General features: G+C 42.1%; 4 protein-coding genes and 1 pseudogene across 5 annotated transcripts; 1 reads left to right on the plus strand and 4 right to left on the minus strand.

Moving 5' to 3' along the window:
* Positions 1-6: 6 nt before the first annotated feature.
* Positions 7-3,753, minus strand: LOC106743972 (WD repeat-containing protein 89). 2 transcript variants are annotated; one of them, XM_014618333.1, is made up of 8 exons: positions 3,507-3,753; positions 3,146-3,405; positions 2,472-2,716; positions 2,040-2,380; positions 1,826-1,954; positions 1,654-1,751; positions 1,459-1,561; positions 7-1,384 (listed from the first exon to the last, which is right to left on the minus strand). In XM_014618333.1, exons 2-8 carry the CDS (start codon positions 3,316-3,318, stop codon positions 1,223-1,225), a joined length of 1,251 nt encoding a protein of 416 aa, XP_014473819.1. In that variant the 5' UTR covers positions 3,319-3,405; positions 3,507-3,753; the 3' UTR covers positions 7-1,222. The 2 variants fall into 2 exon arrangements, with proteins under 2 accessions (XP_014473819.1, XP_014473818.1); XM_014618332.1 differs by having other exon boundaries at positions 3,146-3,392; positions 3,507-3,752.
* Positions 3,754-4,437: 684 nt separating this feature from the next.
* Positions 4,438-6,435, plus strand: LOC106743975. Its single transcript, XM_014618337.1, has one exon. It carries the CDS (start codon positions 4,700-4,702, stop codon positions 5,513-5,515), a length of 816 nt encoding a protein of 271 aa, XP_014473823.1. The 5' UTR covers positions 4,438-4,699; the 3' UTR covers positions 5,516-6,435.
* A 244-nt stretch (positions 6,436-6,679) lies between these two features.
* LOC106744001 lies at positions 6,680-11,657 on the minus strand (annotated as a pseudogene).
* A 9-nt stretch (positions 11,658-11,666) lies between these two features.
* Positions 11,667-22,042, minus strand: LOC106744002 (probable ATP-dependent RNA helicase DHX35). Its single transcript, XM_014618380.1, has 13 exons — positions 21,913-22,042; positions 21,084-21,113; positions 20,581-20,795; positions 15,208-15,387; positions 14,717-14,857; positions 14,464-14,626; positions 14,229-14,390; positions 13,646-13,792; positions 13,407-13,548; positions 12,646-12,932; positions 12,120-12,425; positions 11,873-12,026; positions 11,667-11,793 (listed from the first exon to the last, which is right to left on the minus strand). The coding sequence occupies exons 2-13, from the start codon at positions 21,109-21,111 to the stop codon at positions 11,667-11,669; spliced, it is 2,052 nt and encodes a 683-aa protein (XP_014473866.1). The 5' UTR covers positions 21,112-21,113; positions 21,913-22,042.
* LOC106744003 (ceramide phosphoethanolamine synthase) lies at positions 16,556-20,586 on the minus strand. Its single transcript, XM_014618381.1, has one exon. It carries the CDS (start codon positions 18,362-18,364, stop codon positions 17,255-17,257), a length of 1,110 nt encoding a protein of 369 aa, XP_014473867.1. The 5' UTR covers positions 18,365-20,586; the 3' UTR covers positions 16,556-17,254.
* Positions 22,043-22,610: the final 568 nt, after the last annotated feature.

Here is a 22,610-nt window from a genome sequence, read left to right on the forward strand (position 1 = left end):
CGAGTGATTTATCCGTATAATGAAGTCGCACACGGTATCCCGCAGGATAAGGCGATGAATCAAATCGGTAACAGCTAAGGAATAGCGCGACGGCCTACGCGCCGTCAAGTGGCGTCTTTTGCAGTGACGTCACGTGGCGGTGCAAAAAAAAAACGTTTGTGAATGAATATATAAAGATATATATATATATATATATGAAGAATATATATATATATATATACACGAGTTTATATATATATATATATATATATTTACATATATGACTTATTAGTAACGCGGTTTTTCCACGTTTTAGCGAATCTTTACGTCCCCGATGCTCATGGGAAGTATTTTTGTACGTTTACTCTGTACCTACTGTTTCGCTCTAAAACTGTATCTACTGTTATCATTGTGATACTCGCTACTGCGACCGTCTTTTGAACGTTAATGTAATATTACTATAATGATGTGTAATATGAGCGGGCGTGCGTTTAGATATTGATGCGCTCACGCATTAATGACGATCGACGACGGAGGTCTCTTGAATTCGAATTCGACTTTCAAACGCGAGTACTGACCGTAGACTATCGTCGATTATTGTTGTTATTACTATTATTATCATCATCGTCGAATCGTTTGGTTTATTATATCTCGTCAAGACTACCGTTCGCCCGTAATGATCGACACGAATCCTCCTTACGGCGATTACACGTCGCGTACGCCCCCCTTTTTTTTTTTTCAACTCTTAATCTCGCTACGTACAGAACGAAATCCGTTTCCCCCCGCGAGTCCTGCGTAAAACGCGCGCGCGACTCGCGGCCTTGTTCTTTTTTTTCCTTCTCGTCTGTTAATTCTCTACGCAGTTACGTGTGATTTACATTCCTTCGCATTTACACGAACCTGTGCTGCATTTTTTGATCGGTATATGACTCGCCGTTGAATAATTAATCGCATAAACAAATAATACCTATTTATTATAAATGTATATACAACTGTTATTGTATAATAAAGAAGAATGTGAGGGAAATATATACAATTGCGCGATTTTACTCACACAAATGGCGCGTAATTCTCTTTAAAATCGGTCATATTTCATTACATTCTCACCGTCACATGCGTTAAAAATTTCGCACGAATATCTCGGTCCGATTGGCCCGGGTATTCGCGTGTCCCGTGATACATTGATTTCACTGATTCGTAAAAATCCCTCACACTTGCAAGCGTGTGTTTCCAACAATCCTGTTCAGTACGGTTTGGTTCTACATTGATGTTTCTCGGTGTTGAGTTTATGCACCCAGCGGGCGCTTCCACGGTGTGCATATTCTTCTCTCGACATCATCGGTTTTTCCTTCAGCTGCCATATATTAACAAAACATTCCTCGCCGCCCGTCAGCAGGAGATGATTCTGAAGATTTCAAGACACACGTCTGGTCATCGATGCAATTCTCCGAATGGGTGAAATAATTTCCCTCGGCTTACCTGCTCGTCCACCCAACTGTCTCGCACCACTTGATTATTCCCTATGATTTCGTCACACATTTCCAGACGATCGTTCACGATGCTCAAGCACCTTAGTTTCTCCCTAAGGGGAAAAATCAGAGTTACACGCGGAAATATATACTAAACATGCCCGGTATCTCTCTGTTGACATTAATATAATTTTCATAACAATACCCTTGAGGCGTGCTAGATCCCGCTAACACGAAAGGTCGGCCGAACATCACGTTCGTGGGGTGGTATTTCACCACGTAGCAATTATCGGGATCGTCGTCCTGAAAGGAACAAAATCCGTCGATTATTCGGTGAAGAGGAATCCGTTATCGAGATGAAACGCGAGTACACACACCGGTGACACGGCCAAGTGGTTGCGTTCGAATCTCGCGTAGGGGCTGGCATCTTCGCAATTCCACAACTGCAGCGCGTTTGTGTGCGTCGTACACCACAGAGAATCACTGCTTGACCAACCCAGCTTATCCTAAAAAGACATGATTAAGTAAAATCCTCTCTCTCTCTTTCTGTCAACTTTTGTGTAAAAAATACACACGAGATAATTCCCTTACCACCGATGACTCAGTGTTTAAGGAGTGTATTAAGGCCTCATCTTCCGATGGTTCTGCGAGGTCATATACATTTATCAGACCGTCTGTACTGCCCGACGCCAAAACGTCGGGCTTGACGGGATTGAAAGACAGGCAAGTGATGTCGTCCATGTGCGACTCCCAGTATCCACCGGCGATAGTGTTCTTTTTCTTCATTTTCATCCCCGACTTATTGTACCTTACGTCCCAGAATAAAATAAATGCGTCTCCGCCTGTGTGTTCGGTTCCACCGGCTATGAGAGTATCATCACAGTTCACATCGAAGCTAATTATAGATTTCGCATCGTCCTTTTTTGTGTCATCTGAAACATTGGAGAAGAATATTGGAAAGTTGGAATCCATAGCAAAGGGAATCTTCCATGAGTGTTTATAATTGTTAGAATTGACAATTACCTTTAAATTCGGCTACCAATTTCTCTGCATTACGTGTATCAAATGTTCTGATTTTTCCATTTTCACTAGCAATGTATATTATATTTTTATTAACACGACTGAACTTCATTCCGATTACGGATACATCGTCGAAAAAATAGGTAGCTTGAACCATCTGAGTTACTGGGACCATACCATTATTGAGAGAACCTAAGTGACTGAGACCACATGCGGTATACACCACTCCAAACTTGAACCCCTGATCCCTGTATATACAAAAAATAATGCTTAAAAACAAAATTATAACACATGTATAATATGTGCCTGCAATATACTACACATCAAATCAACTAACTACAAAGCGTAGCGATATATCGTTGAACAAAAATACATAAGAAAGAAATGTATTTAAATATTAAAATTTAAAATCATGTACAAGTAAAAAATTGTCTGACATTAAAAATGATAAGAAAATAAAATTACTTTCAAATTTCAATATGCTTCTTTTTAATATTCATACACAATGGTGCTTCACGCATAGTGTACAATGCAGGATATTTTATATTATTATAATAACACGCTCGCTAACAAAGTAGCTTGATAATTGCACGAAGAAAGAATAGCACGAATAGAAGTCAGGCTGTAATATCGTATAGATTTTGATACGAAATGTTCTGAGGAAATATAGGACTTACTGTTCAGATGAGCAAACTGACAGTACGTAGCGAGGCGTTTTTCCTTGTCCTTTGTACGAACGTTGTACATGCAAAATAAACTTGCTCTGTCCACAATCTTGCTGATTATTTTCGTGCGGCTCCACGCCGTTCTTGACGCTCAGATTCTTCAGGGAGTCGACTATTTTCGCCATACCGCTTGTACGTCGCCGAGTCTTGGCCTAATCTAAGGATCCTCGTGGGTATCTAAACGTCACTTTCTGGTGAACTGTAAATGTAAACTAGATATTCTAATATATGTACTGCCGAAACAAATACTTTTTAAAGAAATACATAGTTTGCTAACGAACTTGGTTACGAGAGCACGTGTATATATTCTAACCTTTTGCTTGGAACAAAGACTCTCTCGTACGCTTGGTCTAAAACATGGCTCCCGGCAATCCTCGCAGGTTTCTCCCAGACATCACTTTCCGGATCTGGTCTCTCAAATGTCGCTATTCTCAAACCGAGATTGACGCACAACACACGTGCGAACTAAATGTTTGGAAACAATTCAAACGTTAAGTTGATCCTACGCTACACCGGAAAGTGTAAAAAGTTCATTGCATGCTATTGGCGTTTTCGATTTGCCGACTCGACCCGACTTGGAGTCATCCTACTGCGTTCTGATTGGTACATTTCTAAAAATGGACGAAATTGAGGGAAAATAATTGCTAACATCATTACTAATATTGGTAACTTCATTGGTGAAATGATTTCCGCTATACCGAAAAGCAACGACGAGTTTGTGGAGGGGGCATTAATTAATGCTTGTTATTGACTACATGAGGTTCTGTCACCATATGGAATTAATATTAAAAACTATTCATTCATGTAGTTACATAATCATAAGTTTGCTGCATATATTATAGTCTCACACAAGCCGAAGTAAAAAACGTTCCGCTTAGTAAACCTGAATTCATTGTTTTGACACGCATAACTTAGAGCGACTACTGCTTTCACACATGATTATACTTGAGATAAATTTTAATTACACCGATATAGTTACCCGGTGTTTGCGGAAATTTCATGTCTGAAGTACATAAAACTTGGAAAATATAGAAGGAAATTGTAGGTACGGATGACTAATTGATGAATAATTTTCATCTTCCTGTGTAGCTTGATTTAAATAAGCTTGTAGCAAATTGATATAAGAGTGCTGACTGAGAAAGTGCTTCCTCAAGATGTACATCGCTTCATTTCATTGCAGAATGACTGTATCATATCCCCACTCCCCTCACCTCCCCGAATGGGTCCGCGACCTGGTGGAGGGACTGACGGTTGCGCGCGCAACCAACGAAGTGGGACTCCTTAAATCAGTGTTACCGTGTATCAGTGACCGTGCTGAGAACCGTGCTGTGTTTTAAACAATGTGCTTCCGGACGTTCGTGAGTATAAAACGCGCCAGGCTCAAGGATTTCGCGGCTCTGCCCGAGTGATCATATCATCGCGGTACTCGTGTGACTCAATATAGAGTGAATTAACATAAATAATTCTAATGCGTTAAGGACATTAAAGGGTCCGATTAGCTTGAGAATGAGCGGAAACCTTTGGCCACAAGACACGAGGAACAGAAAGATAACCTGCGTAAGGCAAGGGATGAGGAGGCAAAATCTTATGGGCAATAAACGATCTGGAGAGGAACCGAGCACATCAAACTTCTCGGGGGTCAAATACAACAAAAAAACAAATGTCACCAGTCAAACGTCTTTTATCATCCACAGGGCAGAAGAGAGGCAGCATCGGGCGGATTATATAAATTTTAATATCTCGAAGATAATCAGAATAGCCATCGCTCCGGTGAGCTATCCTGACAAACGACTGAAGGCACAAGAGATCGATCGCATAAAGGATGTAGTGCTGACCCGTATCCTTTGCCTGGCCGAGGGCACAAAGCCTCCGATCTTTCAGAAAACCTATGAAAGAGACGGTGTAATTATTTTCGACTGCATGGATAATCAGACTAGCGCGTGGCTGAAGAGCCTAATGTCCGAAATCACATTTCATGATGGAACTGGTCTGCGTCTGCTGCGAATGAACGAGCTACCCAAGCGAAATCAAGTCGTGCGTTTCGGCGTTGAGAAGATAACCATCAAGGATGCTCTGCAGTTCCTCAGCATACAAAACCCGGGACTTAGCGGCGAAGACTGGAAGTTCGTGGGCTGCACAACATTTATCCAGCCCTGCGTCACCTTCATTGCCCTAATAAAGAGTAGGAACCTGAGGATCTTAAGAGATGTCGGTTTTAAACCCTACTGCGGTCTCAGCCGATTGCACATAACACCGAATTGCAGCTACATCTGCTGCAGTGAAGGAATGGCGAAGGAGTTTTGGACTATGAATTTGACGTAGCATATGACTAATTTACATCTAATCTACTCCGGAGTTCCGCAGGGCAACGTGCTTGGACCACTACTGTACTTACTATACACAGCTGACCTGTTCACCATCAAAGATGTCGTCACTGCTACCTTTGCTCACGATACAGCCATATTAGCCGCGCATGAAGATCCTACAATAGCATTCGGACGAGCGCAAGTCGAGTTAAACGCCATTCAGAAGTGGACTGGAACATAGCGCATCAAAATCAACGAGAAGAAATCCACCAACACAACCTTCACTACACGTAAGGAAACATGTCCACCAGTGTTCTTTAATGGTTTTCAATTATCCTAGGCAGAAGAGGTCAAGTACCTGGGCATGCATCTGGATAGACGTTTGACGTGGAGGAAACACATTTTCATCAAAAGGAAACAGCTGGGATTACAGTTTCGGAAAACTGTCATCCTTCGGATGATCGGACACAGCTCTTAATGGCAAATAAAATCCATCATAAAACCCATATGGACTTATGGAATTCAGCTATGGGACACTGCATCAAACTCGGACATTGGGATCTTGCAAAGAATCTAAATTATTACGCTCACTGGTCAACGCTCCATGACGTTCGTCACCAACGACGCTTTACACAAGGATCTCTCCACATTAACTGTCAGAGAAGAAATAAGAAGACATAGTTTAAACTACAGCAATTGTATAGAAAATCATCCGAATGCTCTTGCAGGAATCTCTTGAAAGAAACTTGAAAGAAACTAAAGTTGCTCGCGTATTTAAAAGACGATTTTCTTAGGATCTAATCAAATGATCCTACATGTTATTTAGGAGAGTACTGTGGAATACTCATTCTACATACCGTTCTTTTCAATAACCTATTGTTGAATGTCTCTCGAGAAGATGGACTGTGTGTTACTTACTATTGTAAGGCAAAAAAGATGTGTTATTTAATTTTATTAATAAATTAATATATCATAGCAAATAATGACATCGACTTATCTTTTCTATTTCCGGCTGATTATGGTTACCTTAATAAATTAAAGCAAAATAGAGGGGAATAGTTATTAAAGATTCCTGATAAAGAGATTTTAAGAGAGTAACAATCAGCAGTCATGATTTTCATAAAAAAATAATAATTGATTGCAGAAGTGGGAATAAAATAAAAAAGAAACGTCAGGGACATAATTACTACTTAATTTTTATTATTGGAAAGTACCAACTACATATTAGTATTATCTTCATTATTATAAAAAACTTAAAAATTCTATTTGTCCCATAGGCCAATCTCTTTCATACGAGTTTGAAAGTATTTTTCTAGAGCATTTGCACATCGATAGTATTCCGTGTCGAGGCTATTGTACAATCTACAATTTGTAAAGATTCGTGTCATGTCTGCTATAAATAATTTCCTAATTGTATAGTATTTGGTTTTCAAACGATCCTCCATAGTCTTGAGATCTGCAACATGAATAGTCGGGTCATTTAATTTTTGTTTTATTATTATCTCAAACTACATTATTTTGTATCTATTCATTATTTTATAACTTTACAAATCGTCCATATTTTAAAACATGTATTTCCTTGAACTTACCCACAGTGATGCCAATGATGACACCGAGGCACATCTCACACAAGCGTCACATGGCGCGTTGTGTGCATTGTGGCTTGGTGCCATCATTGGCATCACTGCTTACCCATGGGATATTTTATGTGATCATAATAGTCTGGGACCTCGTCCTTATCAACAGGTTCCAAGAATGGCCAAGCAGCACTATGATTCTTCACAGTATTTAGAACATTGTTCAAAGCGTTATACAGAGAATCCGACATGTCTACACACGTTTCCATCGGTTCAGAACTTTGCGTTCCCTTTGTCACACCTCTCGTCCTGGTTTGCGTGTAATTTTTCCAGCCGGTCTCACGAATACCCGGGATTGATTCCACGGGAATGCACCTAACACCCTCTTTGAAGCACGTTAGACCAGGATGGACCTTTTGTATCTCTTGCTGCCGTTGGTAAATCAGTTTTTTCACAATTTCTTTCTGCTTTCTCAGAACCGCTGTAAATTCGGTATATACTATTTTGGCGTTCAGTTCGCAGTGCATCAACGTCGCACCCTCGTAATCCTTAATGTATCCCTGATACATGGATTTCAGTAGCTTTATGTCTTTGCTGAAGCCTTGCTTCTTGAAATAACCGATGGCGAATTCGTCCGCGAACGTTAAAAAATGCAGTATGTTGTTCTTGATGTGATAATCCTTCAGCATATTCATCAAATGAGTCCCGTAGCCTTTTACCTGCTCTTGACTCGTGACCGCGCAAAAGACTATCTCGGTAAATCCCTGACTCGGAAACATGCGAAAACAGATGCCGCCAATTGGTCGACCACCTTTTATCAGGGCTAACGTCTTATGCTTCCTGCATGATAAAGAGAATATTACTAATAACGATTTACAAAACAATAAACGGAAGAAAATATCTTACTCACGGATCGAATACGAATTGAGATATATAATCTTTGGGCATTCTAACTAACTGATGGCTGAAAACATTATGTAATCCTATCAGCCAAAGCATAGTTTGCTTAGACACAGGCTGTGTAAGACTGTTCCCAACGACGTGAAATTCTATGATTTTCCTGCTTTCTTCAATTTTAGCCGTTTCGTCGCGTGGGACATCCGGCGGAAACACTGCATCTGGACCGCACATATAATTAGGATCATTGATTGTGGAAACAATCTCGGCGACAGTCTCTTCGGGTAGATCCTCAAAAGCCTCTTCTATTTTCCGTCACTTCACATCACAACGTCCTGATTCAACCTGGAAACGCTTTTCATGAAGCTTCCTCGCCGCAGGACTGATATTTATCGTTGCATAATTATCCTTTTCATTCAATGTAACGGTGATCTTCTCGAATTCTCCCATCTTTTTCGCTTGGTGTCCCTTTAATTCCAAAGCGGCTTGTAAATGAGAAGGCGGCTGCTGCTTAAATTCGAGATCCCAGATAGGTGAATTATCAGAATAGATTTCTACCTCCAACATCGAGAGAAACCTGGAACACAAACGATTATATATTTGCTGATACTTATGAGACATCATTCTAAGTAAGATAGAAAGATCGTGACATACTTGGGAAAATGTGTTAAGACTAAAACTCTCTTCTCCGGCGTTATTTTGTCTCTTTCACTGTGACATTTGTCAATTAATTGGCTACAAACTGGCTTAAAAACAGCTTGCAGTAGAGTCTTGCCAAAGACTACAGGAGTATCATAATGCTGCAAAGAGTCACAAAATGCAGGTACGTGACAGAAGACAAGCCAACGGGTATAGTTAATTTTATAAGCAGGCGCTTCTTCAGCACTAATCGTCGTCTTTCTGGCACTCGGCGCTTCGAAATTCCAGTGATTCAGACAATGCAAAAACATCTTTGCCATGTCACACATAGCTTGCCATTCTCGCGGAGAGAGGTGACTGAATTTATACAAAACAAAATTCATTACTGCTTTTGCTATGCTAGGTCTCTCAAATGGCGGCTGTCCCAAAGGACCTTCTATAGTCGGTTTTGTCATCGACAATATGCACTTTCTCAGTAAAGTATACAAGTAATAATATATTTTCTTTGTATCGGGATCTTCTTCCCTATGTATGCCCATAAAAATGTTATCAGCATCAATAGCCATACCCAACAATTTATTGAGTTCTTCCTCTGATTGGGTCGGCAAGTGAGTAATGTGATTCTCTAAAGCATGAGTACAAGTTTTACAAGGATCCAGAAAATGTGTAACAGGTTGTTGAACTTCACCCTTTTGTGATTTTACGATAGGTTGCGCATTTTTCCAACCGGTACATTTGCACTCAGCTGCTTGGCAAGCACTGTAGGTCGCAAGTTTCAACAATTTTTTTATTTGTGGCCAATTAAACATTTGCTGCTTGCGTTGTTGTATTCGTTGCAAATTACTTTGTCGACTTCCCTGTTCATGTGGCTTTGTTGGATTCGTGTCTCTGCTGTTACCTGCATTTTGGGATGTACTAGTAACAGATTGGCCAGTTTCCTCAGGAACAATTATCATTGTATTACGATTTACTTCCTCGGATGCCATGGTTCTGAAGAAAAATTGATATATTTTGTCACAATTGAAAATGAGATCGACACACTTGTCAAAGATATCAAGCTATCAAAGGTGATTTATAAAGGATACATCAAATACTTGTCAATTTTGTACTATGTGATTATACACTGATAAAAGAATTAAATAAACCATCGTAAACTTACCTTAAAATTTGTTAAATTAGATTAAAATGTAGATCAGGCAGTGATTAAAATTGTAACGTAAGGAGTCAAATATCTGACTACACTTTTCTATTTCCAATAACGCTTGTTTCGGTCGCTTTCTACTGACTAATTATTATTGTTCCGATGACATCAAACGGGACACTCAATCCTTTCTGCTCGCCACTGTACGTGGTACACAACTCGTATCGCACATTCTTCAAATTCACGTCGTTGTTTGTTTAAATTGCGGCGGGACGACGAGTGGCCAAGTTATCGTACGTGCCTCTCCTATGTGAAAATTCCTATAGGTTAGAAATGAATTGCTCGGAGATCAATGATCGCGCACACCCATCGTTGGCTTTTAGTATATTGCAATTCAAACTTCGTCGATTGTCACGGTACTATTTTTTCGCGCAGAAATGCAATCTCGAAAGATGAGAATTCTGGGACTTTCACTTGTTTGACTATTTCGTCCGTTTTGTAAATCTTCCGGTTACCTCCACCTGGCTCCACATTATTATACAATCGCTAACGATCGCAATGGCCACCTGGGACAGTTCGTACTCGGATAAGACTGACCCCACTTATAATATTTTGTGAATTTTACAGAGATTACAGAAATTGCAATATAGTAATCATTTATATTTTCAAAATTTTATAATAAACTTTACACTCTCTGTCGGAGAGCTATAAAAAAAAATCACATAATTGTCAAAGTAATATGTCAAAAACAGCAATAAGAGTAAATAAATTTTTTATTGTTTCAATAATGCAAGTGTCACTGCGACTACTGAATCACAATCAGTAGTTTCATTGCGTTTACATTTGCAGATTATTTCATTAATGATATTTCACAAACCAGCATACATCACAATGAATGATTGTTTCGAAAAATTCATCACCTATCACAACCACCCTTACACAATCGTCGTATTATATTCCCAAATTGTTTAACTAATGCTGGTAATTAAACCGTGAATTTAAATATCCAATCAGGTGTAAAATTTTAACGTAAAACCATTCCTAATATTTTCAACATGGTGCTGGTAGTAAAACTATCACGTATAAATAATTGCCATGTCAAACGAGTCACGTTATATAAAATATCCGATTGAAATTAGACAAACGACATCCACCGACTGGCACCACTTCACATAGTTTTGTACGCTTACATACATATGCATTTATACGTACACGCACACATCTCCGATTAACGAGAAGTGTACGCCGGAATTCGAATAAAGCAATTGGAAAAAATCAGATTTGTATGATTGTCAAACATAGTTACTGAAGTTACGAAAGCACGCCGAAGGGTGATGTTTCCGAATGCACTCTGGGCGTTTCGAAACAGCTGGTGTCAAATGTGTGATAGTGTGCACACTGTGTGTGTTTCCGAATGCAACTTACATGCAGACGTTGAGCAGTGGGGGTCGAGGTACGCGTAGAAAAGGATACGATCTGTTTGCGTCCTCGAGTTCTCTCTCTCTCTCTCTCTCTCTCTTTCGTTCGCGCATGCGTACTAAACGTGCGTCTGCGGCGGAAGGAGGGGGGAGGGGAGAGTTTTTAAAGAGGAACATGAAAGGAACCCCAAACGTATATCTAAAAGATGTCACACAGACGTGCTCTAGACGTCTTAATTGTTTAAAAGACGTCTTTACGACGTCTTTATGACGTCTTATGATGTCTTAATGTTATATGGGACACGGCTCGCAGTTACGCACGTTACAGCTTCATGAATTTGATACCAAACGTGCGACGCGCAACTTAAAAGAATACTGATGTGGTCCTCACTGTAAAAACCACGTCTTTGTTTCTCACGCGCGGTATTTACAAAAGTAGACAATAATCACGTACATTAATTACTCCAATTTACTTCAATATTCGCACAAAATACTTTAAACTGATTCGATGGACGTTCTCTCGTAAAAATGTGGTGCTGATTCCAACAGCATTTCCGGCTGAATGACCGTCAGGTCCTTCATGTAGATCTTGTTAGTTTGCAAGATCTCGCAAAATAGAAGCCTGGAATAGAAAGAAAGCGAATGAAATAAGTGAGAGCTCCGACGATGAAAGAGACGAAAAACAGCTCTTGTACTCTTACCATTGTGGCTGCTGCAAGGTATACAGGCAGCTGTTCGGATGAATGAACAAGTCCTTGTTACCTCGTACCGTTCTGTACACACCTGTATAATGTAAATACGCCGCTTTAGGGAAGAGACCGGCCGTCAAACACTTGAGAATTTGCTGGACGTCCCCTGAAAGAGATCAGTGACAATCACATATTACATCTCCCTTCTAGAAAGCAACAGAGATAATTCCGCTTCCAACTGTAAGTATAAACGTCCTACCGTCGCAGGATGCCAGCGGTATATCCAAGCGTTTCAGCATTTTGTGCATCTGCGTGCGAATCTCCGTCACTCTGCACAGAGCTTTGTAATTGAGAAAATGCTTCTGACACCAGGCGGCTGTTTTGTTCCGCCCGAATGCTGTATAGACGTTCAGCAAGGTGAGAAGATCGCCTTCCTCCACCTCGAACTTGCGATGCGCTATTCTCGCTTTCAAGGCGGCTTGCCCTCCGCTCGGTTGCACGAAGACGTTCTGAACTTGCAGCATAGCGAATATCGTCGCGATTTCCTCCGAACATCCCATCTCACCTATTACCGGCCGACAAAATATTCTCTATAATCGCCGGAATTGAGAATTTGTCATGATTTTGCAAATATAAAGAAACTCTCTCTCTCTCTCTCTCTCTTTATCTCTTCTTAATTTTCTCCCGAGTTTTCTTTTAGTTTTCCTTCGTGTCGCATTCTTGCGACTTTATTCGCCACTTTTACGCGCTGCTCCAGAGAGATTGACTGTTGAAATTATTCATACCAGAGACAATGAAGGATTTCGCCAGCACCGGCTCCAGAGGCATCTCCGCCATCGTGAGGCCCAGCGGCGTCGTCAGATCACCGTTGCCGTCGATCGCACCGAGCGCGTACAACAATTCCAAAGCCATGACTAGATTCTTGCTGGGCGGTGCGGACGGAAAATTGAATCGCAACACGTTATCGATGCCCAGCGCTTTCAGTTGCAGTACCGCCGGCGCCAAGTCGGAGCGCTGCATTTCCGGCGGCGTCGCCTCGAAGAATCCAACGTGAGCCTCCTCTGTGTACAATCTGCAACAATTATTTCGTCAGCTTAATCGCACTTAACGGCGCAACTTTCTTGCAAATTATATCACGTATTAAGTTATTATATATATATATATATAAAATAGATATTCGTACAATTTAAGTTATTATATATATTTAAGTTATTATATATATATATATAAAATAGATATTCGTACAATTTATTCTTTATGTAAGAGAAATCGTAATAAGTTATCTCGCATATAAAGATGGATTGTATCGTGCAATGATTAAAGACACGAGTGTCCACAAATTCGGGTCGTTGGTATTAACAAGTAAGTAAAGATTGGCCCAGAAACATCTGTTCCCGAGTGCTCGTGAGTCATCTCTAAAAGTATAAATAAACAGAACGGAGCGAATCGTTTCTGAAGCTCGTGCCGTGAATTTACGGACACTCTGTGAGCGTTATTACGTAAATAGTGCACGTGACCGGGCGCTTGTCCAGGCGGCCTCTCTCACCTGTACGCTTTTCCTGTGCGGACGCGGCCGGCGCGGCCAGCTCGCTGGTCGGCGGAAGCTTTTGATACCGGAACGATAACGAGGCTGTTCGTCTGCGTTTCCGCCTCGAACCAAGGTATTTTGACGAAACCGCAGTCGATTACTGCACACACACACACACACACACACATATCAACGAGTTAATGGCGTCGTCGCCGGTCTATCGAGAGGCGAAGAAACAACCGGCGCGACTAACGTACCGTAAACTATATTCGGAATGGTGATGGACGTTTCCGCGATGTTGGTCGCCACGATGACTTTCCGAGTGTCTTTGGCCGCCCTCCAGAACACCTTCAACTGCTCCGTGTTCGGAAGCGAGCCGTACATCGGCAACGGCAGCAGTTTCTCTGAAAATCCCCCGAAATTATCCGCTCTGAATTACAGAGTCTTCGGTCGTTTTCGATCTTCAGGGTTTTCGCGCGCGTCGCTGAACGCCGAGCTCACCGACGTTTTCGGATTATATATCACGTTTCATCATGCCCGCGACTTTTGGCAAATGAGGACTGCGGCGAAGAACCGTGTGAAAAATTCATCGGCAATTATAACTTAGTGGGAAATGAATTTCAGGTGTTACCGAGGAGACGATAAGTTCGCGTCGCAGCGCGACGTGTTGAATAATGTATATCGGGGTAAATCCGTTCCCAGGGCGAGCGGGTTCAGCGACGCGAGAGTTCACGGAGCACCCGGGTAATTGGCAATCTCCTCCTACTCTCCGAGAGAGGAGGCTTCGACATTTCGGAAGTGTACGAGAACTCCGGAAAAATAGTTCGATCGTCCACTCACGCTGGCCGTCTTTGATGAGCTTCGCGTGTTCCGACAAAAGGGAGACAGCCTGATCGACCTCGTCGAGTCCTGTGAGAAACGCCAGGATATCGCCCGGCATCTCCGTCTCGTGTATTTTCAGAGCGATGTCCACCACACCGTTGACGTAATTCGCCACCGGTTCTGCAATTCGATCGCGGTTAGACGGTGAGAAGCGTAACGGGCGCGGTGTTAATCGCGCGAATGAGCGTCGCACCTTTCAGGAAGAATATCTCCACCGGATACAAGCGTCCCTCGACGCTCATGATGACGGCGCTGTCCTTGCCCGGATCCTTGGTCGCGTTCACATTGAAGAAATCGCGAAGCTCCTCCGCGTCAACGGTCGCCGACGAAACGATAACCCGCAGGCTCTTCCGTTTCTGCGAATGTGAGCGAGCGAGTTAATGTGCCCCACTCTCAGCTAATCTACGGTAATCCATACCAGCGAACAGATATTAATGGACCCTCACCCTGATGATTTTCTTCAGCAGTCCCATTATGATGTCAGTCAATAGCGTTCTCTCGTGCACCTCGTCCAGGATAATGACCGAGTAGCTTGTTAATAACGGGTCGCTCATTAATTCCCGCAGAAGAATGCCTTCCGTCATGTACTACAAAAAGGGATACACATCAGTGTGTGTGTGTGTGTGTGTGTGTGTGTGTGTGTGTGTGTATGTGTTCGTAATAAAAACTATAATTATAATTATATAATAATATATGTAACAAAATATACGTGGCGAAATATGATGAAAAGTAATATAGATAAATATAATAATATGACGAAAATTACAACGCACGTAACGAGCAGAAATAGTAAATATTAATGAGCGATATTGAGCGAGATTTAACTCGTAAAATAAAAATGATGAATATAGAACGTAAATGTGTCGACTATATGTGTGATCCGCAACGGAGGAACTCCGAGTCGCATTGTTTATCTCGCGCTCGCGCCATATCGCACCTTAATTTTGGTCGTTTCATCGGTATAATCGTCGAAACGTATGCAGTAACCCACGGTGGTCCCCAGAATGCAATTGCGCTCATCGGCCACGCGATTCGCCAGGGAAGTGGCGGCGACCCTTCTGGGCTCCGTGATACCGATTTTTTTCCCGTTCGCACACCATCCTGCTTCAAGAAGATACTGAAGAGCAATAAAGCCGGTTTACCACGACGTTAATTCGTCCGTATTCATTACGTGCATTACATCGAAACAGAAATCAACACGAATCCGTTGCCCAAATTTGGCTATCACGCCGCAATTTTGAGAAAAATAGGATCAAAGTGGCCAAAAACGACGATTATATAATGTTACAAAAATCTTGAATAAAATATCTTTTTCTCCGCATGTTATGTGGGAAAAGAGCTATTTTCAAATTTACTATATCTCGAAAACAAAAAATCATACGGAGACAAAACAAAATGCACTTTAAAGCTAAAAGTCGGTATTTTCGCGTGGCATTGACGAAATAAAAAAAAAACATTCGCTGCCGATGTTACGTAATAAAAACCCTCGAAATTGTTTTTAGATTTTGACGCAATTTTTCTCAAAATTGTGACGTGGTAGCCAAATTTGGACAATGGATTCGTGTTCAGCAGGCAAAAATACATCGGAAGTGACTATTCACACTCGTGTTGCAAAGAAAAAAAGAGTCAAGTTTTGTTGGACAGTGTTATTGGACGGAAGAGACACGGGTGAATGTACATATTTCAGAGACAACTGGTTTATATATAAATACATTTTATTAAAGAGATTCTCGTTATAAAAATAATATAAAAGCTGGCCGCAGTGTTCTCTCAAATTCAACGGGAAACCTTACATCGAACGCAACTATCGAGACATTGATTCCGCGTCACTGTCGGAGCTCATTACGAAGCTTTCGTCTCGCACACGTAACAGGTTTTTGCGCACGTCTGTTGTAATATTCGTAGGCGCTGCAGTTGGGTAACGCTCTTGGCACTGGATTAGATAAAAAAAAAGGCCTAACTACAGTCAATAACTGACCCACTTCGTGGCGTGGGCAGTACGTAGTATGATGCATATTACTCTACACGTCAGCGATAAAGAAAAGATTTGAGCATTGTGCAGTCTCTTGGCGAACTTTGAACTTATTGGCTTCGGATAGCCAATTCACATTATGCCAGGAAAGCAAAACATTGCACCTAGTATTTGTAATATCATTTTACGACGGATTAAGAACATATAATGTTACAACATATGTTATAATATGTATTGTATGTATAATTATATATATATAAACAACATATAAAAAATATATATTGTAACTATATATAATATATATAAAATACGTGAAAATGATGTCATAAATATATCATTTATAAATTATAACATTAACAACTATAAAATCAAGAACACAAAATACCTAACAGATAAAACGTTAGTTTTGTACTTGCTCATTAACACATTAAGCGGCTCGGAAGAAAACATAGAAAGTCATAGCAGTCATTTTCCAAAATTCTGTCATTTCCTGCCCGTAGTTTTCCTCGATTTAATAATACTGATTTGTTATTTTTCGTAAAAATATGCATTATCTATTAATAATTGCGACGTCTATCATCATTAGAGCTGCTAAACATGTTAATTCAAATAGCAAGTTAACTAACAAATTTGTTTTCAATTAAGAAAAGTTTAATATCATGCTTTCAAGAATATGCGTACACCTTGTTTCGATATTATCGCAAAAAAAAATTTACAATTTTAATGTCACCGACATACTCGAGTTAAAAAAAAAGTCACAATCATCACAACAGTCATCACAACATTAGTTTCACGGAAATATAATAATCGCAGAACTTACTTCCAAACTGTCTCGAATCTCAATATTATTTGAAGAACGTCGATCGTGTGCGAATCGATGAAAAATACGAAAAAAGTACTTGCTGAAAGCACGAAAAAGTTGAGGAAATCTCGAGAAGGGAGGTTTGGAAGGCAGTTTGGCGATGAGCTACCGAATCGAGGTACATTTAACAGTGGAAAACCGGACTGGCCATCACTGGGCGGCAAGCGTGTTCACGAGGAACGTATAAACATTGGTGACCGGCGGTATGCTTTGCACGTAAGTGTAGACATGTAAGTAGTGAAGTTCGCTAATAAACATAAGTAGCAGCAGGATAACGTAAGCTGGCCACCGCACGAGCCTGATGTATTCCCAGATGCGGTCGAGGAATATCGCCAGTTGCATGTAATCCATGACCGCGTGGAAGTTGAGCATCTTCCAGCCGAGAGCGACCGCCCAAAAGAGGGGGCTTCTAAGGACGGCGGTCTGCTTGGCGTAGAACTGCTCCTTGGTGACCAGGGGAGGTCTGTCGTCGGTCTCGAGGAGGTCCTGGTACACGGATATGTAGCGGTTCCACGCAGCGCTCGTCAGCAGGAAGTGCACGCCCACCAGCAGCACATGGTACAAGGGTGAATTCCAGAAGGAGATCTTGCTCGAGAGGCCGCCGTTGTCGCGCTGGCTCGACGCGATGAGCTTGCGGCTCGCGGACAGCCGCTCGTAGCCGGCGCGACGATTGGTGTTGCGCTTCAGGAGGAAGAACACCGCGACGACGAGCGCGATGCAGCCGAGTCCGTCGGCGACCCCATCCACCAGGTAGCCGATGGAGCCGACGTCCGATCGCTCACCCTCGATGTTACGCCTCTGCCTGGCGACGTGGCCGTCCAGGTTGTCCAACCAGGCTCTCACTTGGAACAGAAGCAGCCCCAGCCGACGGTAAGCGAGGGAACTTCGCGTGACGAAGCGGGCGCCGATTACGGCGACCAGCACGTGGAAAGCGCTGATGGCGTTCGGCGACAGCCACGTCCAACAGTGGCTGATGCCCAGCAGGTGGTCCACCAAGGACGCCAGGGGGCTGAGGATGAAGTGGTTCGGGTGGTCCAACATTAACGCCTTCACCGTTACCATGCAAATCGGATCCAACTCGCACAAGATCGGCGAGTGGTACGCCGCGCCGGTTTGCCGCGTGTCGTTGTTCGTGCGCGGCCGTACGTCGTAATTCTGCGTCCTGAGGTAGAGCAGCAGGTCCATCCCGAGGAAGTACAGCAGCGACAGCAGTAGCAGAGCCAGGCAGGCCCGGTTGGTGAACGCCGGTGAGCACAACATCCTGCGGGATATTCTCTCGTAGTGAGAATAAGTGGTGACGTTATCACGCCGTTTGTTTATCCTTCCGTCGTTTCAAGCGAACGTCTCGCTGGTTTGCCAATAATTCGACCAATCGTTGTCGCTTATTCACCGGCGGCTGACTATTGTTGTTGCGTATTTATCTAATTTCGAGGCCGACCGTCGCGATATCTCCTTTCGCCACGACGCATCGTGTGTATCGTTTATTACTGGTTTTTATCGTCGCGACTATCACCGGTATTTTACCGCTAATATTATCGTTAATTTGGTTGCTATTATTGCTATCGGCGAGCATGGCGTGACTATTTTCATCACCCACGGCGTTATCGGGCTGTGTCACGAGGATTTCGCCGAAAATCGTGACGACGATTCGCGCGGCGCCACGTTGGACCGGCCGCTGTGCTGTTGCTCTTCGTCCCTTCTTCCCCTCTTCTCCAGATACATCCGAGTCCACTGATCTCGCCCGTCGTGACGGTCGTTCGTATGTCTTTGCCTCGACACAACGCCGATTTTATCGCAGCGGGCACCGATCGCTACGGCGGGTGTCGACGTTACGAAACGTATGCATAACGCTTCCACGGCGGATCAGTTCCTTCGGCATATCGCGATGCGACCGTGCATATCCGGTGCACTGATAGGCAAATGGGCACTGACAGCGACGACGCCGCGGACGACCGCAATTACTGGGACGTTAGACTTGAACCCGCCGCGCACCTTCGCCGCACGACACGTACGCGGAGATCCGACTTCTCGGGGGGCGTCGTTTATCGTGCTATTATCCCACGGTACTCTGAAATATTTTCCAGATGTTTGCAACACGTCTCAGGCCGCGGTTTCGGCCGTACACACCGGCTGTTATCAGCGTACCGCTTTTTAGTATCCTCACTGATCAGTTTAGCGCCGCGTCAGTCGAATACTTTCGTTCAATCGTAGTTCGGATTAGCGATTAAAGCCGACGGCCCGTTTCGCCAATCGATCAGTTTTTTTCGTGCCTTCTTGAGAGGTCGTACAATCGCCGGAGAGATCTATCAACGTATACTAACGCGCCCGCACTGAGCTCGCGCACAAGCGCGGTTTTCCTCGTGCCTCTACCGATCACGGGCTTCGCTTTATTCCGCAATGGGTCAGTATCGGAGATCGATCTGCATGTCTCTAATCCGGACGAGGAGGCCTCCCGGCCGACGGAGGTGCGATTAGTCGCGTCGAAATGCAACGCTCTCGGCCGAGGAGGTTTATTGTACTGCACGGATAATGGATAACAAAGTAAGCGCGATAACACGTGACGGGAGAAGCGTTTCCTTCGCGCTCTCTTAACTTTCCGCGGGCCGTTCGACAGGGAACGGTCCGCGGTAGGGAAGAAAAAAGAAACGCGAGAAGGTAATGACGTCTGGTCGCGTCTCAGTTCCGCGCGCGCGGCTCCACGCGCCGTCGAATTAACCGCGCGGCATTGAACTTCATTTGCTGAGTTTTAATCGCTTCTCGCGGTCGAAGTCTCGGATTCGGCGCGAATGAGGAATTACGGACTTTGTACAGTCACGTTCGTTCGCGCCGAGAGAGCGGGGAAGGGGGGGATTTACTTGGGCGGCGCGTGAACAATCGAAGAAAACAGGAACCGTTATTCGGAAGTCAAACGCGATAGGTGTTATTGCGGATACACGTTACATATGTATATGCATCTTGTAAAAGATAGACCGTCTTGGCGTTCGATAATCGTCAATAATATGCTCGCGACGGAAAGATGAATTTTCTGATCTGCCTTACTTTCGTGACACCGAGAGACTGACGTAATATATGGGCGTGCAGAGTAGTATATGTTGTTATATGTGCGATATCGACGTTTAGCAAAGAAAATACGTCAAGAGAGGATCTCACGAAGCCACTTGCAACTTTTTGCCAAATCACACATAGCTATATCGTATTTTGAATTTGCAATCTCATTGGGAGCATTGTCACTTTTGGATATATCGATAACACCTTGGTAGTTCTTACCTTCTTTAATGCTAATTCTGTGAAGCTGTTTTCAAGTTGTTGTTCTAAGAGAGGTTGCTTTTTTGTAAAGCCACCTTCATAATTTTTCACATTTATAGGTTTGTGCGATAGTATAGTTGAAATATTTCTAATATTATTACAGTAGGAATATTGCAAGCTCTTTTAAGCTTAACGAATGCATATATAAAGTATACATATCCAGGTCTTACCTGAGGCACTTGTGTGCTTTTGCCACAGCCTGTTTCGCCCACCAAAACTAGGGTCTGGTATTTTTCTAATAGATAAATTATGTGGTCTTTGTTTCTAAATATAGGAAGTCGTTGTCGTTGCATATCAAGTGCAAGTGAGTGATGCGCATTGTAAACAAACTGCGTAGACGAGTGGGCATCAATGTCTGGCTTATCTTCTTGCCACATGTTGTCTCCTGATCAAAAAAATTGTTTAATTAATATCTGCCATTGTTTATCAGGTTGCAAATCACGTCTAATGTGTCTTTTTTCATTACATTTTTTTTTCCATTGCATCACATAGGTTAGATTCGAATGTCTGTGAATTCTTACATCACACGTCATCATTCGACAATAAAAATAATCACTATTCAACGACACGTTTCGTCAACTTTAATGTACTACGTTGTAATAGAAGAACTTAATTACAGTTGTAATACAAATATAATAAAATTGCGCATTGCGACCAATTAACATAACCTTACCTGATCTGGAGAAAACCGGTCGAAACATTTCTGGAAATTTGTAAAATAACGTCAACACAAGGTGAACTCTGGTGTATCACTTAAATGGGAAAAAAATAAATATTGTACGAATAATATTCAAATAAATCCATATCAAAAAGTAGTGCACGAGCGTGGTATATCAAAATTATGACTAATTTCACTTGTACGATAGATGGCTCCTACTGTTGTCTTTTAAAAAGCAGTCGCCCGCGAATTTCTAAAATCATAATCGTAATGTCGATACCTGTTACTTGTCAACATTTCTCTTCAATTACACTCTTAAAACTTATCTCGTAGTTGTATCGGCATGCGTATTTCAGAATGTATACTATAAATGAGTACCGATAGAGTACTAACACAAAAATTTGACAACATAGTTTCCGTCTGTCTTTTATTTTAACTTTGTACTTTAACATGCATTTAATTATTTTGTACAAAAAAACAGTTTATGCCTAACCGTTTCTCCTGTTGTTGTTAATAAGTTAAACAAAACTTGAACGTTGTCACACGAGTTTTTATTTGTAAACGGAGCTCTCTTAAAACGCGGTATTTTCTTTATACGCAGTTATGTATTGTATGCCGTTCGTCTGTTACCGACCATGAACTTTATTTATTTTCTTGATTTGTTACCAGGACTTTTGTACTGGAAACTGTAAATTTTGACTACTCAAAATCGGTCGATTGGGTATGATTTTAATGATCGTAATCTCGTTTTTATTCCTCGATGCTTCTCATCATTTCTTACTGCACATTAGATATCCGAATAAATGCGTTATTGTATTCGACACATAAATGGTATCTTTCTTACCGCAGCCACATTTCACAATTTGGATTGTTTTGAAGTGTGAGACACCGTCACAGAAGATTGTCCATCCTCGATGACCAGGGCTGCTATTTCATACACACCTACCGACGTCTGTCGGTTTACTAAGTATTGCGCAGGTATAATCATATTATAAAATAGCCGTGTTATGACACGTACGACGAGTCAATTGTCAATAAACGTGTACAGAATGCAACCTGAGATGTTGAGTCATCGGTTAGTTCATCTCTGCGTATTGCGTTGTTTGTATTTTTGCTTTGGCGAGCATTTTTGCTTTTGGACCGAAACATTTGCCTAATACAATTCTATTAAACAGACGGTTGTTTATTATTTTGGCGCATTTTTAACTAGCGCTTGCTCTTATAGGTCTTCCTATATCGTCTTAATTAATTTTTAATCTAACGAGTAACCTTTATCAAGTGATACACGTCGATTTTGTACGTAAACGGAAATTTACGTAAAACAGAAATGATATAATTCCATTAAAAACATTGATTGACCTTGACAGTCTTCGTGGTCTTGACAAGACCTTGATAGGAGATCTCACTATCAAATAGAGGTCACCACCTGACATACACTTTGAAACCAAGTAACTTCCATCCGATAAACTTTTTTCTAAAATTCATTGTTTGTGAAATATTTTATAGTACCGTTAAAAATAAAACACCTTGTATAAACGTCGT

Source organism: Dinoponera quadriceps, unplaced genomic scaffold, assembly GCF_001313825.1.
Source record: "Dinoponera quadriceps isolate SergipeBrazil2010 unplaced genomic scaffold, ASM131382v1 scaffold1252, whole genome shotgun sequence".
NCBI classification, from domain to species: Eukaryota; Metazoa; Arthropoda; class Insecta; order Hymenoptera; family Formicidae; genus Dinoponera; species Dinoponera quadriceps.